This window comes from Oncorhynchus masou, chromosome 18 (assembly GCF_036934945.1).
Source record: "Oncorhynchus masou masou isolate Uvic2021 chromosome 18, UVic_Omas_1.1, whole genome shotgun sequence".
Classification (NCBI taxonomy): domain Eukaryota; kingdom Metazoa; phylum Chordata; class Actinopteri; order Salmoniformes; family Salmonidae; genus Oncorhynchus; species Oncorhynchus masou.
Genome location: NC_088229.1, coordinates 37,549,321 through 37,563,710, shown reverse-complemented (window position 1 = coordinate 37,563,710; position 14,390 = coordinate 37,549,321). Strand labels below are relative to the sequence as shown.

The 14,390-nt window shown below is 40.3% G+C and overlaps 2 protein-coding genes across 3 annotated transcripts in view; both read right to left on the bottom strand.

Moving 5' to 3' along the window:
• arhgef16 (Rho guanine nucleotide exchange factor (GEF) 16) overlaps positions 1-3,965 on the bottom strand; it is a 35,212-nt gene extending 31,247 nt beyond the window's left edge. The window contains exon 1 of the mRNA XM_064923183.1: positions 3,796-3,965. The gene's annotated coding sequence lies outside the window, so the exon portion shown is untranslated. The remainder of the gene's footprint in view (positions 1-3,795) is intronic.
• A 1,152-nt stretch (positions 3,966-5,117) lies between these two features.
• Positions 5,118-14,390, bottom strand: part of espn (espin) — a 99,285-nt gene continuing 90,012 nt past the window's right edge. The window contains exons 12-13 of one of the 2 annotated variants that reach the window (XM_064923181.1): positions 8,754-8,833; positions 5,118-7,588 (exon numbers count right to left, since the gene is read on the bottom strand). In XM_064923181.1, the coding sequence (XP_064779253.1) occupies positions 7,441-7,588; positions 8,754-8,833 (228 nt within the window). In that variant the 3' untranslated portion in view covers positions 5,118-7,440. Of the gene's footprint in view, positions 7,589-7,691; positions 8,834-14,390 lie in introns of those variants that run through there. The other variant, XM_064923180.1, reaches the window with a different exon arrangement.

Sequence of the window (14,390 nt, the reverse complement as noted above, 5' to 3'; positions counted from 1 at the left end):
GATTGCTCAGCTCTAGGAAGAGTCAGTTTGGAACCACCTCTTCCATTTAAGAATGATGGAGGCCACTATTCTTCAATGCTGCAGAAATGTTTTGGTACCTTGCCCAGATCTGGGCCTTGGCACAATCCTGTCTCTGAGCTCTACAGACAATTCCGTCAACCTCATGGCTTGGTTTTTCTCTGACATGCACTGTCAACTGTGGGATCTTTATATAGACAGGTGTGTGCCTTTAAAAACCCTGTCTAATCAATTGAATTTACCACAGATGGACTCCAATCAAGTTGTGGAAACATCTCAAAGATGATCAACGGAAACAGGATGCACCCGAGCTCAATTTCAAGTCCCATAGCAAAAAATCTGAATAGTTACGTAAATAAGGTATCTGTTTGTTTAAATGTGCAAAAACTCTAAAACCTGTTTTCACTTTGTCATTATGGTGTATTGAGGAAGGGGAAAATAATAATTTAATCAATTTCAGAATAAGGCTATAACTTAACAAAATGTTAAAAAAGGGGTCTGAATACTTCCGAATGCACTGTACCTTAAGGTAGGGCCATGGATCAGAAAATAAGTCAGTATCTGGTGTGACCTCCATTTTACTTATGCAGTGCGAAACATCTCCTTCGCATAGAGTTGATCAGGCTGTTGATTGTGGCCTGTGGAATGTTGTCCCACTCTTCAATGGCTGTGTGAAGTTGCTGGATATTGGCGGGAACTGGAACACGTTATCTTACACATCAATCCAGAGCCTCACAAACATGCTCAAATGGGTAACATGTCTGGTGAGTATGCAGGCCATGGAGGAACTGGGACATTTTCAGCTTTCAGGAATTGCCTACAGATCCTTGCGTCATGGGGCCGTGCATGAGGTGATGGCGGCAAATGAATGGCACGACAATGGGACTCAGGATCTCGTAGCAGTATCTCTGCACTTTCAAATTTCTATATATAAAATGCAATTGTGTTCGTTGTCCGTAGCTTATGGCTGCCCATACCATAACTCTACCCTGGGGCATTCTGTTGACATCAGCAAACCGCTCACCCATACATGCTGTTTGCCATCTGCCCGGTACAGTTGAAACCGGGGTTCATCCATGAAGAGCACACTTCTCCAGGGTTCCAGTGGCAATCGATGGTGAGCATTTGCCCACTGAAGTCAGTTAAGACACCAAACTGCAGTCAGTTCAAGACTGATGAGGACGAAAAGCACGCAGATGAGCTTCCCTTAGACAGTTTGAGCAGAAAATACTCAGTTGTGCAAACCCTCAGATGATCCCGCAGGTGAAGGTCCTGGGCTGGTGTAGTTACATGTGGTTTGCGGTTGGACTTGAGACATCTGTGGTATTGTGTTGTGACAAAACTGCACATTTTATTAGCCTTTTATTGTCCCCAGCACAAGCTGCACCTGTGTAATGATCATGCTGTTTAATCAGCTTCTTGATATGCCGCACCTAGCAGGTTGATTGGATTATCTTGGGAAAGGACAAACGCTCACGAACAGATGTAAACAAATTTGTGCACAAAATTTGAGAGATATAAGCTTTAGAAGGTATAGAATATATATATATATATATTATATATTTTTTTTTCAGTGTAAAATGGTTACCTATGGGTTAACGTTGGGATTAGGTAAGGGTTAAAGTTTGGGTAGGGTTTAGGGTAGGCATGTCCCAAGAATTCCAGATAGCACTACCCATCTGAGTACCACCCCAACAACTTCTAGAACAAACACATGAACAGTTCTGTTTGTTCCCAGAAACCAATAGGTTGGGTCAGAGCCAGAACACACGTGGTTACAGCAGCATTTGGAAAATATGTCATTGGCTTGATACTCTGATTGGATAAAGATTAATTAGTTTTCTACAACATTTTTTTTTTTAGAATGACCAATGATGGCAACATAGCCACGGGAAGCAGTTGGGAATGGGGGTGCAGTGATTTGGGGCGAGGGGATGCTGAAAATTGCCTGCATTGAAGACTTCTATATCGGTCCACTAATACAGGTCTAGTAAAAGGCCCAGTGCAGTACTTTTGTGCTTTAAAAAAAACTAAACTAAATGAATGAGTGTTTTCCAGCATTTGTAACTGGAGTCTTATAATTATCTCTACAAAACAGTTAATCTGATAATACTTGTGGAATATAAAATTACTATACATTTTCCAGTTTGACACTTTGCAAATCCAACTTATGTGAAAACTGAAATGGTCTATTCATTCCTTCTCCATGTCAGTAGGCACTCTTATCCTGAGTAATTTACAGTAGTGAGTGCATACATTTCCATACTGGTCCCCCATGGGACTCGAACCCACAACTCTGGCACTGCAAGCACCATGCTCTACCAACTGAGCTACATGATCCATTACATACCATTTGATGTTTCAATGTTCTCAATTACTGTATTGTGCATTGTTTTTCTTCATGGCGATGGAAAGTCTACAGGTACAAACCTATACAGTACAGTAATGTACATTTACATTAAGTGGTTTGTAAGGATGGTAAATTAATACTGCGCAAAAATAGTTTTTCTATGTTATTTAATCAAGATTGGCCCGTCCTAACATGCATCTGCATATTTCCGTTCGGAACGCCTACTGTGTAAAGTGCATGTGTGGAATAACTCAATTCGCCTTTGGATTCCTTCTAAACGTTGCGATTTTGTAGAACTTCGGCAACGGGTAAAGTCTACAAAAAGTAGTCCACTCTGTTCAAAGCAGATTTGTACGGAGATCAAATGTTTCATTGTTCGCAGAATGTCGGCCAAAATGAATCTCCGTCCATCTTCTCCGACGACCGGAGACTGGGGTTCTCTCACTACCATATTTGGTAGTGAGTGGAAACGCCAAGCAGATGCTTCACATTTATATATCAGGTGAAATATCTGTGTTATTGTTCTATCGCTCCGCCATTTCCTGGTTGCTAAAACGCCAATAGTTCGCCTAATTTCAGTTGGTACAATAATTAGTTTATTTTGTCACAATCTAAACCGCTGTGAATTATATTTTCAGCCGTTTGAAACCGAAAGTAAAAAAGATGCAAAAACAAAAAACGTAAGAATGGTAAGCATAGAAATAGGACAGAATAGATCTACCGCTTCTTAGACTTGCTTTCAAGTAAAATGGTAGATCTATAACTAACAATTCTGTGAATTTGGTCTTGTCGCCCAAAAAGTTACATATTGCAACTTTAACTGTGCCCGTTCCCAACGGAATAACATAGCAATCAACCCATGACTCACCGCTCACGCATACCCTCTACATACCCCCAACACAAATCTGTGAACTGACTGAACTGCATTTATAACAGTTTGTAATAAACCTAGTAGACTACTTTACAGACGCATATATAGCCTTGAGGGAAAAACGACTTTCACTGCAGCCAAGCATCACCCAAATCTATCACACAGGTAGATTGTGTAACTGTAGGTTTATAAATCATAATGACTGTACACTTTAAAAAAAAGTTTGAATGAAAATATGGTAAATACGCGTAGTTTGCTGTAGGCTATGGGATCTCAATATGGTAGCTAGCCTATAATTTGCAAAGACAACGTTGTAGGGACAAAACTACGAATAGGTGTATCGATGCAGTATTTGTAACAAACCCATTTATCACATGTGTTTTATGTTCATAATTTCAATAAAACAATAGCCTACGCACGGTGGGTGCACCTCCTGAAAACTTCACCGTTTATAAGTTGATTAGAAAGGAATGTGAGCGTCGCGCACTCACACTGTCCACGACAGCTCTAAACTAAAAGCAATTAAAAACGATTTATAAATGTAGTACTACTGTACCTGTCCAACTAAAAAAAATGGTCATCTTCCAAACAACTACGTGTTATTTATCGTGCATGTGTCCAGCAAAACAGTCGCGGAATTAAAAAAAAAAAAAAGTAGGCTAAATTGACTCCCTTTCGTGTAGACTGCTTTTCCTTCTCTTCCTCCTCAGTTTGCATATATAACAGAGCCCATCAATCTGTGCATGCAACGTCACTACAGGTGTGTGAGGGCGCGTTCCTCTGCCCAGACGTTGCTGAAGCATACCAGATCTTACAATGCCTGGATAGGTATTTTAAGTATTAGCTAACCATATATGTTAGAGCAATCTGTCAGTGGATGACACAGTCTATAACGTAACACGCAAACGTTGATTGACGCTTGCAACGTCTGAGCAGGTGAACGCGACCTTAAATCTGCTGTCAAAACAGCGAGAATATTTTCCAAAGAAGCATTTGTTAAATATGAAGCCATTGTAATGTAACTGAATTGATAGATTATCCCTTTGAAATTTAATTTAATTTGTCAGTGAATTAAATTGAGAGAAAAACAATTACAACATTAATTACAAATTAGCTTGTTTAGTCTACCCATAAATTATGGCCCACCAATAAACCTACATAAACAAAAGAGCAATAGGGTTTAGCCTGCCCTACAAGGTGCATTTCATTACATTTTCAAACTCAAATTCCACTTGAAATAGCAGTCTCTGTGCTAAAAGTTATATTGCATGACAACATTATTTACCACCTGTTTTGAAGCTATCCATAATGTGTTTACAGATCTCTTATGGCAACCAAAACAATGGAGTAGATTCTCATTTTTGGTATTATGATGGGGAAGTATTATAATACTGTAAATCACATTCTTATAACGTAAATTGATATTTTCATTAGTTGAAATGGCCAATGAACGACTGAAAATCGCACAGATTGTTGTATGTTTTGACTGACTAGTAAGCCTACAGACCCTTATATAACCCCTATGGTCCCCTGCTCTAGGGGCCAACTCCAGGATAAAAGTCTCCCCTGTTCTGGTGAAGAGTTTGCTATATGACTGGGGTGCCATCTAGTGTGTTTACAGCTATATTACATGTTTTTTTTTTTTATTTTACCTTTATTTAACCAGGCAAGTCAGTTAAGAACAAATTCTTATTTTCAATGACGGCCTGGGAACACTGGGTTAACTGCCTGTTCAGGGGCAGAACGACAGATTTGTACCTTGTCAGCTCGGGGGTTTGAACTCGCAACCTTCCGGTTACTAGGCCAACACTCTAACCATTAGGCTACCCTGTGCAAGGCAGTGGTAGAGAATCAACTGAAAAAGATCAACGATTGCAGTAAATTGTCATTTATTTATTTAATTCCATTTGACAGTCTGAAAATATAGTTTTACATTAATGAAGCAATAATCTATGTAAGCAAGGCTGAGAACTGTAATATCATGCAATTTTGGAACAATGAAACAAGTATTGAGGGTTACTATATACAGTATTTATGTATAGAAAATCTTCTAATGGCAATGACGTTTACATAGTTTTAAATTTCAACATCAATATGGCATCCAATGAATTGAATATTTCCAAATGATTTCTCAACAAAGGACCATGCACTTCCTAATATATTATGTATGTAATGTATATGTTTGATACACCCAAAATATACAAAGTAAACCTACAGCACATTTTCTGACATTGAGGGGTTCCCATATATTTGTTATATACACATTCAGAAAGACACATCTGGCACATTTCTGAGGTCCAACAACTCTAGCCACAACAACTACAGTGCACAGTCTACCAACCTATAAAACCTACAATGCGTCTATGGTCATTTCTGAGAAAGATGATGCCCGAGTTACCTTTAGTTTGGTCCCCTGGCAACAAAAAAAAACACAATTTGCCTAAATTAAAACCTGTAGGTGGATTGAAAATAATAATGTAGGTGAATAGGAAAACAATGAGAAAGAATAGAAAGACAACATTTTCCTGTGATCCACATAATGGTATTATACACAGCAACATAATTGAAGGAGTGTTTAATTTTAGCCGGAGAACACACAAAGAATAAGGGCATCCACAAGGACTTGTGTTTCTCAGACACACACACAGAGGAGAGAGAGGGAGGGGGAGAGAGAACATTCTCCTCTAGTAAAGGGATCTGCTCATAAAATATTAACTTCCAAGGTTTACTGGGGCAAACCAGATATAGGTCACAGGACAGGAGTCACTGATGTATTTTGGGGACTTTTGCAACATTCAGTTTGCTGGTCAGACTTCTGTTACGATTGTGCCCCTAATATTTTCCAGATCACTTTAAAAAAAAAAACATGTTTGCTTGTTGAACTCAAGAGATTTGCTAAATAGTATTTTTTCAAAGTTGCATGGATATTTCTTGGCGTGGTTGTGAAATGTGGTCTGGGGTGTTCAATTCTCTTGGATAACAAGAGGCGTGCTTTTGTTTTGACAACACAGACAATGATGACATCCATAAGACACAATATGCAAGACACAAACAATTCACCATGATCACAATAACTTAACATTTAGCGACATTCATTGAAAAAATAAAAAAAGGTTATATGCTCAATGTATTAATTATTCATTTAAGATGATACGTTGCTTAAATTACGCTTTCCAGAACTAGCAAAATTAAACCCATTTTTAAAATGTTTATGGTTGCAGTTAAAAACCATGATATTCATGTCCACTGAAAAAAATTACAACATGTAAAGGAGGGACCTCTATCAATTTCCCATCTGTTTCAATAATATCTCTGCAGTTCAGATGGGCTCGGTGAGAAATAGCATCCTTACGTAGAATGGCCTGATTCCATGTCTTTGTGCATTAAATGCAGATTAGGATACACGCAGTATAGAAATGCCTGCTGTCATAGGAAAACAAATATTTAAGTCTTAAGCATCTATCGGAGTCCAAAACGTGTATGTGTACGCACAGCAGTGTTCTAGAATATTGGACCGTTGGCTTTCCTCCATTTCAAATTCTCAGCACAGCTCAAGCAATTTCTCCAACTATCAACACATTCAAATGAATAGAGGATGTGTACGACGAGCCGCGTTGGTTGGGAATTATGGGGGAGGTGCGCATTTGGGCTCTACGTCCCCCGCGGACGGTGGCCTCAGAGCCTCGTAGCTATGTCACAATGGGATGCCGGACTATTGCATCGATGCGTCATTGCACTCTGAATTACACTTTAGTGGAGGTTATGTTTAACAAGCTGTTGCTTATTACGTTGACCATGACACTTTCCATACTAAAAGCAAACATACAGTAGCCTACAGAGCTCAGTTATCAATGTAAGTAGTGGGTGTGGCAGATGAAAGGAAAACAGATGACATTTAGGAAAAATGGCTGGACATTTAGCCATGACAGATGTAATCACCACAGTAAAAAACTACTTTTCCCACAATGCCCCACAAGAGAGCCCAACATTGAGCAAGGTTGTGGTAGTGTACGGTAATGTGTGGGAACTTTCTACAAAGTGTGATGTTAAACAACTTGATGTAAAGTAAGCTAGTGTATATGATTCAAGAATTAGGGTCTTCATGGTAGTTGGGTTGGGGGGGTTTACAATGAAGGTGCAGAGGGTTGGACAGGGAGGTTGATGTGGGCAAGGACCTGGGGGTGCCATGGAGAAGGGCTGTCTACGGTTTCGCTATGTCTCCTTTCTTTAGGATGATCTGCCGTTGCCATGGCGCCAGTTTGCTCTCGTCGTAACCCAGGGTCCGTAGTCGCTCCTGCTCCGTCTTCTCCTCGCTCTCCTTCTCCTTCTTTGCTCGCTCCTCCTCTTTTCTAAGTGCACCAATGAGAGGAGAATACAAGGTGTCAGTATGATTCAATGCTTGTGTACCATAACAAGTCACTGTCACTGGTAACATTTCCTTTCACAGTCCTGTTTCAGCTGGTATTAAGAAACAATTGCCTGAGTCACACTATAGAACCAAAACGAACCGTACTGTGATTGCTCTGATATTTTATTTTTTACACTGTCCTTCCCAGCTCAGTTCCAGAAACTATGGTAGATGTGTAACCAGGCCAGCCCAGTACAGCTCGCTCGGTTTGGCCCTGTTGTATGAATAACAAGGTCACATTTAGCAGTCTGTTTAGCTATCAATATACTCCTTGCCATGTTTGGAATGACACAGAGTACAAGGAGTAGCATGTAAGCACAAAACAGGTTCTGAATTTCAGGCCAGATCATAATCAGACCTAGGTCAAAAACAACAAGTTATATTGAAGTATTTGAGGTGTTCTTGAATTAGCTGGGAGTTTGGGACTATTCCATTGTACCAAATCAAGCACAGCTCAAGTATTTCACACAGGTCTGGTAACAATGGATACTTTTGGTACTTCTGGTAACTACCTGGTAAACCAACGTTACTGTGTAATGTATAAATACATACCAGGTAAATAGACTTATGCCTCGTGGATGTTTTAACCATATCTTTAATGCATGTATGGTATTTCATGGAGCAGGATTGATGAGTTAGTGAACTAACTCTGATCAACAATCAGCAATGATGTGAAACCAAAAATGCCATATGGCATCAATGATAATAACAAATGTTTATTTCTTACCTTTTTTGCTCCCTGCACGTCCCGGAGAAGATAAGCACAATGGGGAATTTAAGTAATTACAGTATTAATCCATGGCATTCAAAATGTTACATTACTTAATGACTACAGGAAAGAATGCATAGCGGTTATAGTAGGTAGCTAGCTATATACTCTAAACATTTCAGGATCTACATGACTTGCAAATTTTAGAATCAACCCACCCAACTGAACTTGAGGTGGGGAAAAGACAGAAAAAAAGAAATAAAGCATTAACCAGACAGACATAAACAACCAGAGAAATTGACAGAAGTGAGGACAAATCAGAGAGCAGAGTGACAGTGGAGACCCCGAGGGCTCCTGATTGGAGGAATGGGACGGGGTGGCGCCGTCTCTCACTCACTTCTCTTCATCAAGCTTTTTCTTCATGATGTCCCTCCGCCACGCTGGCATGGATGCCAGGCGCGCCGCCTCCTCGTCCACCTGCAGAGGACCAAACACACAGGAGCCAACATCTGTCATAATGGGGCCCCACTGGTAACACTGTCCCTGCCCGTCTCCAACTCCACTACTATAGTCATCCCTTTAGCCTCCCAGGAACTGAGACTTTCCCATCCTTTCTTGTTTCTATGATGGAGCTCACAAAGGTGACACACCTGATGGGATTAAGCATAAATTAGATTCAGCATCAACTTCATCTCCAGCACCACCCCAACATCAACATGTGAAAACAGCACCTTTCTATATATTGTAGTAAAACAAGATACAGGAAGATAAGTATTTCCAATTATGTCGGTATGCATCATGGGATTTTAACCAATTATCAATAGGCATTGCCATTTTCACATACATTGATGTTGAGGTGGTGCTGGAAATGAATATTGTATAGAGCAGACTAGGCTTCGAATTCTATTTGAAATAATTTCAAATGTATTATCTGGGCTTGATTGAGCTTGCCTGGTGCAAGGTAACCAATAGAGTAATTGCAAAACTGCAAACCCTGCCCATCTGGCACTCAAGACAGGATAAAGCATTTTCAAATAGTATTTGAACCCAGGTCTAGTATAAAGACTATCAGTCAGACTGCGGCATAGAGAGACACATTTTTAATAGACTTAAACCCAGCTCATTGCAGACAGGTTGTGGACCGTGCACGCACACAGAGGCGTGTGCACACACCACCTGAAACTTGACCGACTCCCTTCTTTCAGGTCGTAATTGGAGGCGGGGCTGAGAGGAGCCATCTTGGATTTCTAATATTCACATAGCTACAGATCTATTACACCACACCCCCACATAGCATTTCACTGGCCCCATCCAACAGTATCCTGGTAAGCTTATCTCTACACATTGCATGTTTAATGATTCCCCAGGGAATTATAACATTTGTGGAGGGGGGGAGGGGGTCATTTGATAGACAGGCAAGGAAAGTGAGACAAAGCCAGTTTAATGTTACCAATACAACAGGAGAGCATCCATTCAAGATTGACATGGTTGGATACTAATTGCCTCACATCAGAATAGGCGTTCAGCGCGCAATATCAGCTTGCATCCATTCAAACATGCATACCTGGAGGAGTAACAATAACTATTGCTGTTTAAATTCCTCTAATTACGTTAAACAAAAATATTGTCATATTTAACCTGCAACGGTCATCAACATTGTTAAACTGTTTTTAAAACAATTATAATAAATGCAACAGTTGGCAAATGGATGAAGTTACTCGTAACGTTAGCGGGGGAAAACGACAGGCACAATATAAACTCAACATGTAAAGTGTTGGTCCCGTTTCATGAGCTGAAATAAAAGATCCCAGAAACGTTCCATACGCACAAATAGCTTATTTCGCTCCAAGTTTGTGCACAAATTTGTTTACATCCCTGTTAGTGAGCATTTCTCCTTTGCCAAGATAATCCATCCACCTGACAGGTGTGGCATATCATGAAGCTGATTAAACAACATGCTCATTACACAGTGCTGGGGACAATAAAAGAACACTATAAAATGTGCAGTTTTGTCACACAACACAATGCCACAGATGTCTCAAGTTTTGAGGGAGTGTGTAATTGGCATGCTGACTGTAGAAATGTCCACCAGAGCTGTTGCCAGAGAATTGAATGTTCATTTCTCTACTATAAACTCCATTGTTATTTTATAGAATTTGGCAGTATGTCCAACCGGCCTCACAACCGCAGACAACGTGTAACCATGCCAGCCCAGGACCTCCACATCCGGATTATTCACCCGCGGGATCGTTTGAGACCAGCTACCCGGACAGCTGATGAAACTGAGTTTGCACAACCAAAGAATTTCTGCACAAACGATCAGAAACAGTCTCAGGGACGCTCATCTGCGTGCTTGTCTTCCTCACCAGGGTCTTGGCCTGACTGCAGTTCGGCGTCATAACAGACTTCAGTGGGCCAATGCTTACCTTCGATAGCCACTGGCATGCTGGAGAAGTGTGCTCTTCATGGATGAATCCCGGTTTCAACTCTACCGGGCAGATGGCAGACAGCATGTACAGCGTCGCGTGGGTGATAAGTTTGCGGATGTCAACGTTGTGAACAGAGTGCCCCATGGTGGGGTTATGGTATGGGCAGGCATAAGCTACGGACCAAGAACACAATTGCATTTTATCGATGGCAATTTGAATGCACAGAGATACCGTTACCGAGATCCTAAGGCCCATTGTCATGCCAGTAATCCGCTGCCATCACCTCATGTTGCGTTTAGATTTTTGTTCTGTGTAAATTGACAATCATCCTGTCCAAATTAATAATCAATATTTGGCTGGTGGGCCGGTGTTTGCGTTTATAAATTGCCTTAGATAATAGTCTGTTGGGTTTCCGGACATCTAGACAGTATGTCCCCAATCTACAATCTTGACTCCATCCTGTACTCAAATCTATGTATAGACCTATCGCTATGGTTACCACGAGACGAGAGTGCCTCCCACCTCGGATTGATTGGCTTAAAGTAGATCAGAATTTGTCCACTGTAAGGAGTAACCTCCTTGTGGCTTCAGTATAAGCCACCTCTCACTAGCATGACAGCAGGTGACAGTAAGAGGGTTACTAGCCCAGGGGGGCGGAATTTAATCTGGACGACGAGAAAACACTATGACAAAATGTGTCTTTGCTGTCTTGGCTGTCTGTCGCAGTTGAGGAATAAACGTTGGTTGACAAATGTAGAAATACCCACATCGACTGGCTCCCTTGTTGTGCATACTGGTGTAGTACTCAAGTAGGGCGAAAGGAAGCACAATTTGTTTTTTTAAGCGCACTATACTCTTACTCAGTTTAGGCTCATTGCACAGATCAAATTATACTAGGCTAATTGGGAACGGGGAGCTTTGCATGACCTTTGAAAAGGCAGTAGAGAACCAATCATGAACAGGCTCTACAGGGGATTCTTGAAAAGTATGTTTTATGTTTCAGGCAGAAAGATTAGACCGTTGATCGTTAATGACAAAAGAACGTAAATGTCTGGGGGTAGTTAATAAGGAGGGTGCTACATGTAGGTGCTACACATCGATCAGATAGATATGTTTTGTGTAGAAAATACAAGGTCCTCAGTCATGTAAAAAAAATAGCCGCTCTGCACATTACATTTTTATTTGGAATGTTTGGAATATTGCACCCCACTGAATAATACCCTGAAGTGGTCAGCTTCTTGTCACCTCATGAATTTGACTTTGACCTGCTCCTAAACAAAGCATACAAAATGTCAAACAAAACAAAACGTTACTTACTCAAACTTTATTGATAGGAACAAATTATGTAACAAATGGGGGGAAAAAATGCAGAAAACACACATCTAAATGCAAAACCGTTTGAATAATAAATCATCAAAAAGTATAAATTGCAATATCTACATAAGTGTGACGATATACTGGATATATTCGTACTCTACCCCAAGGCGTCTTCAGCAATCTGAAGGATTTAAGAATGAAAATTAAATCGTCTGACCAAATCGTTTGCTGGTATATCAGCGTGGGAAAGTGTTGATGCAAAACAATACCGTAACAAAAGCATAATTCATTCCCATTGAATGCAAACCCTGCAATCATCAACAGGCTCCTCACTGAAAAGGTGTGCAATGTGTACATCCCGATAAGGTCACAGGCTGGGGTAAAAAGACAGCATGTGAGCCATTGAGTAACACTTGAACCTAACACTGGAGACCTACTGTACTTTCCTTGCCTTTCAGCTCATGCAACAACTAGTGCATCAAGCATTATGTGTGAAACTGAGGACGAGGAATTCATGGCCCTGATCCATTTGTAGAAGTAAAAGTGATCATAATTCTTGAATATGAAGCTATTATTCATAATCAATAACTGTATATGCAAGAGTAAAGAGTGATAGTCAATTGTAACTGTAGAGTTTTAAGGGAATATTTGTCAAATCTATACAATGAGGCCAACCTACTGTATGTGTGTGCTTAATGATAGCATAGTGTATCTCGTGTAGAGGTTTAACTAATAAAGGTGAAACAGCATACACCCTAAAAATGCACTAGTATAAATATTAGAGGTCGACCGATTATGATTTTTCAATGCCGATACCGATTATTGTAGCACCAAAAAAGCAAATACCGATTAATCGGCCGATTTTTAAAAATATATTTGTAATAATGACAATTACACCAATCCTGAATGAACACTTATTTTAACTTAATACACTGCTCAAAAAACTTAAGGGAACACTTAAACAACACAATGTAACTCCAGTGTAACAGTATAGCTTCCATCCCTCTCCTCGCTCCGCCCTGGGCTTGAACCAGCAACACAACGACAACAGACGTTGAAGCAGCGTTACCCATGCAGAGCAAGGGGAACAACTACTAGAAGGCTCAGAGCGAGTGACGTTTGAAACTCTATTAGTTCGCGCTAACTAGCTAGCCATTTCACTTCGGTTACATCAGCCTCATCTCGGGAGTGGATAGGCTTGAAGTCATAAACAGCGCAATGCTTGACGCACAACGAAGAGCTACTGGCAAAACGCACGAAAGTGCTGTTTGAATGAATGTTTACGCACCCGCTTCTACCTACCACCGCTCAGTCAGATACTTAGATACTTGTATGCTTGTATGCTCAGTCACATTATATGCAACGCAGGACACACTAGATAATATCTAGTAATATCATCAACCATGTGTAGTTAACTAGTGATTATGATTGATTGTTTTTTATAAGATAAGTTTAATGCTAGCTAGCAACTTACCTTGGCTTACTGCATTCGCGTAACAGGCAGTCTCCTTGTGGAGTGCAACGAGAGAGAGGCAGGTCATTATTGCATTGGACTAGTTAAATGTAAGGTTGCAAGATTGGATCCCCTGAGCTGACAAGGTGAAAATCTGTCGTTCTGCCCCTTAACGAGGCAGTTAACCCACCGTTCCTAGGCCTTCATTGAAAATAAGAATGTGTTCTTAACTTAACTGACTTGCCTCGTTAAATAGAGGAATTAAATATATATATATATATATATATATATATATATATATATATATATATATATATACAGTGCCTTGCAAAAGTATTCGGCCCCCTTGAACTTTGCGACCTTTTGCCACATTTCAGGCTTCAAACATAAAGATATAAAACTGTATTTTTTTGTGAAGAATCAACAACAAGTGGGACACAATCATGAAGTGGAACAACACTTATTGGATATTTCAAACTTTTTTAACAAATCAAAAACTGAAAAATTGGGCGTGCAAAATTATTCAGCCCCTTTACTTTCAGTGCAGCAAACTCTCTCCAGATGTTCAGTGAGGATCTCTGAATGATCCAATGTTTACCGAAATGAATAATGATGATAAATACAATCCACCTGTGTGTAATCAAGTCTCCGTATAAATGCACCTGCACTGTGATAGTCTCAGAGGTCCGTTAAAAGCGCAGAGCATCATGAAGAACAAGGAACACACCAGGCAGGTCCCAGATACTGTTGTGAAGAGGTTTAAAGCCGGATTTGGGTACAAAAAGATTTCCCAAGCTTTAAACATCCCAAGGAGCACTGTGCAAGCGATAATATT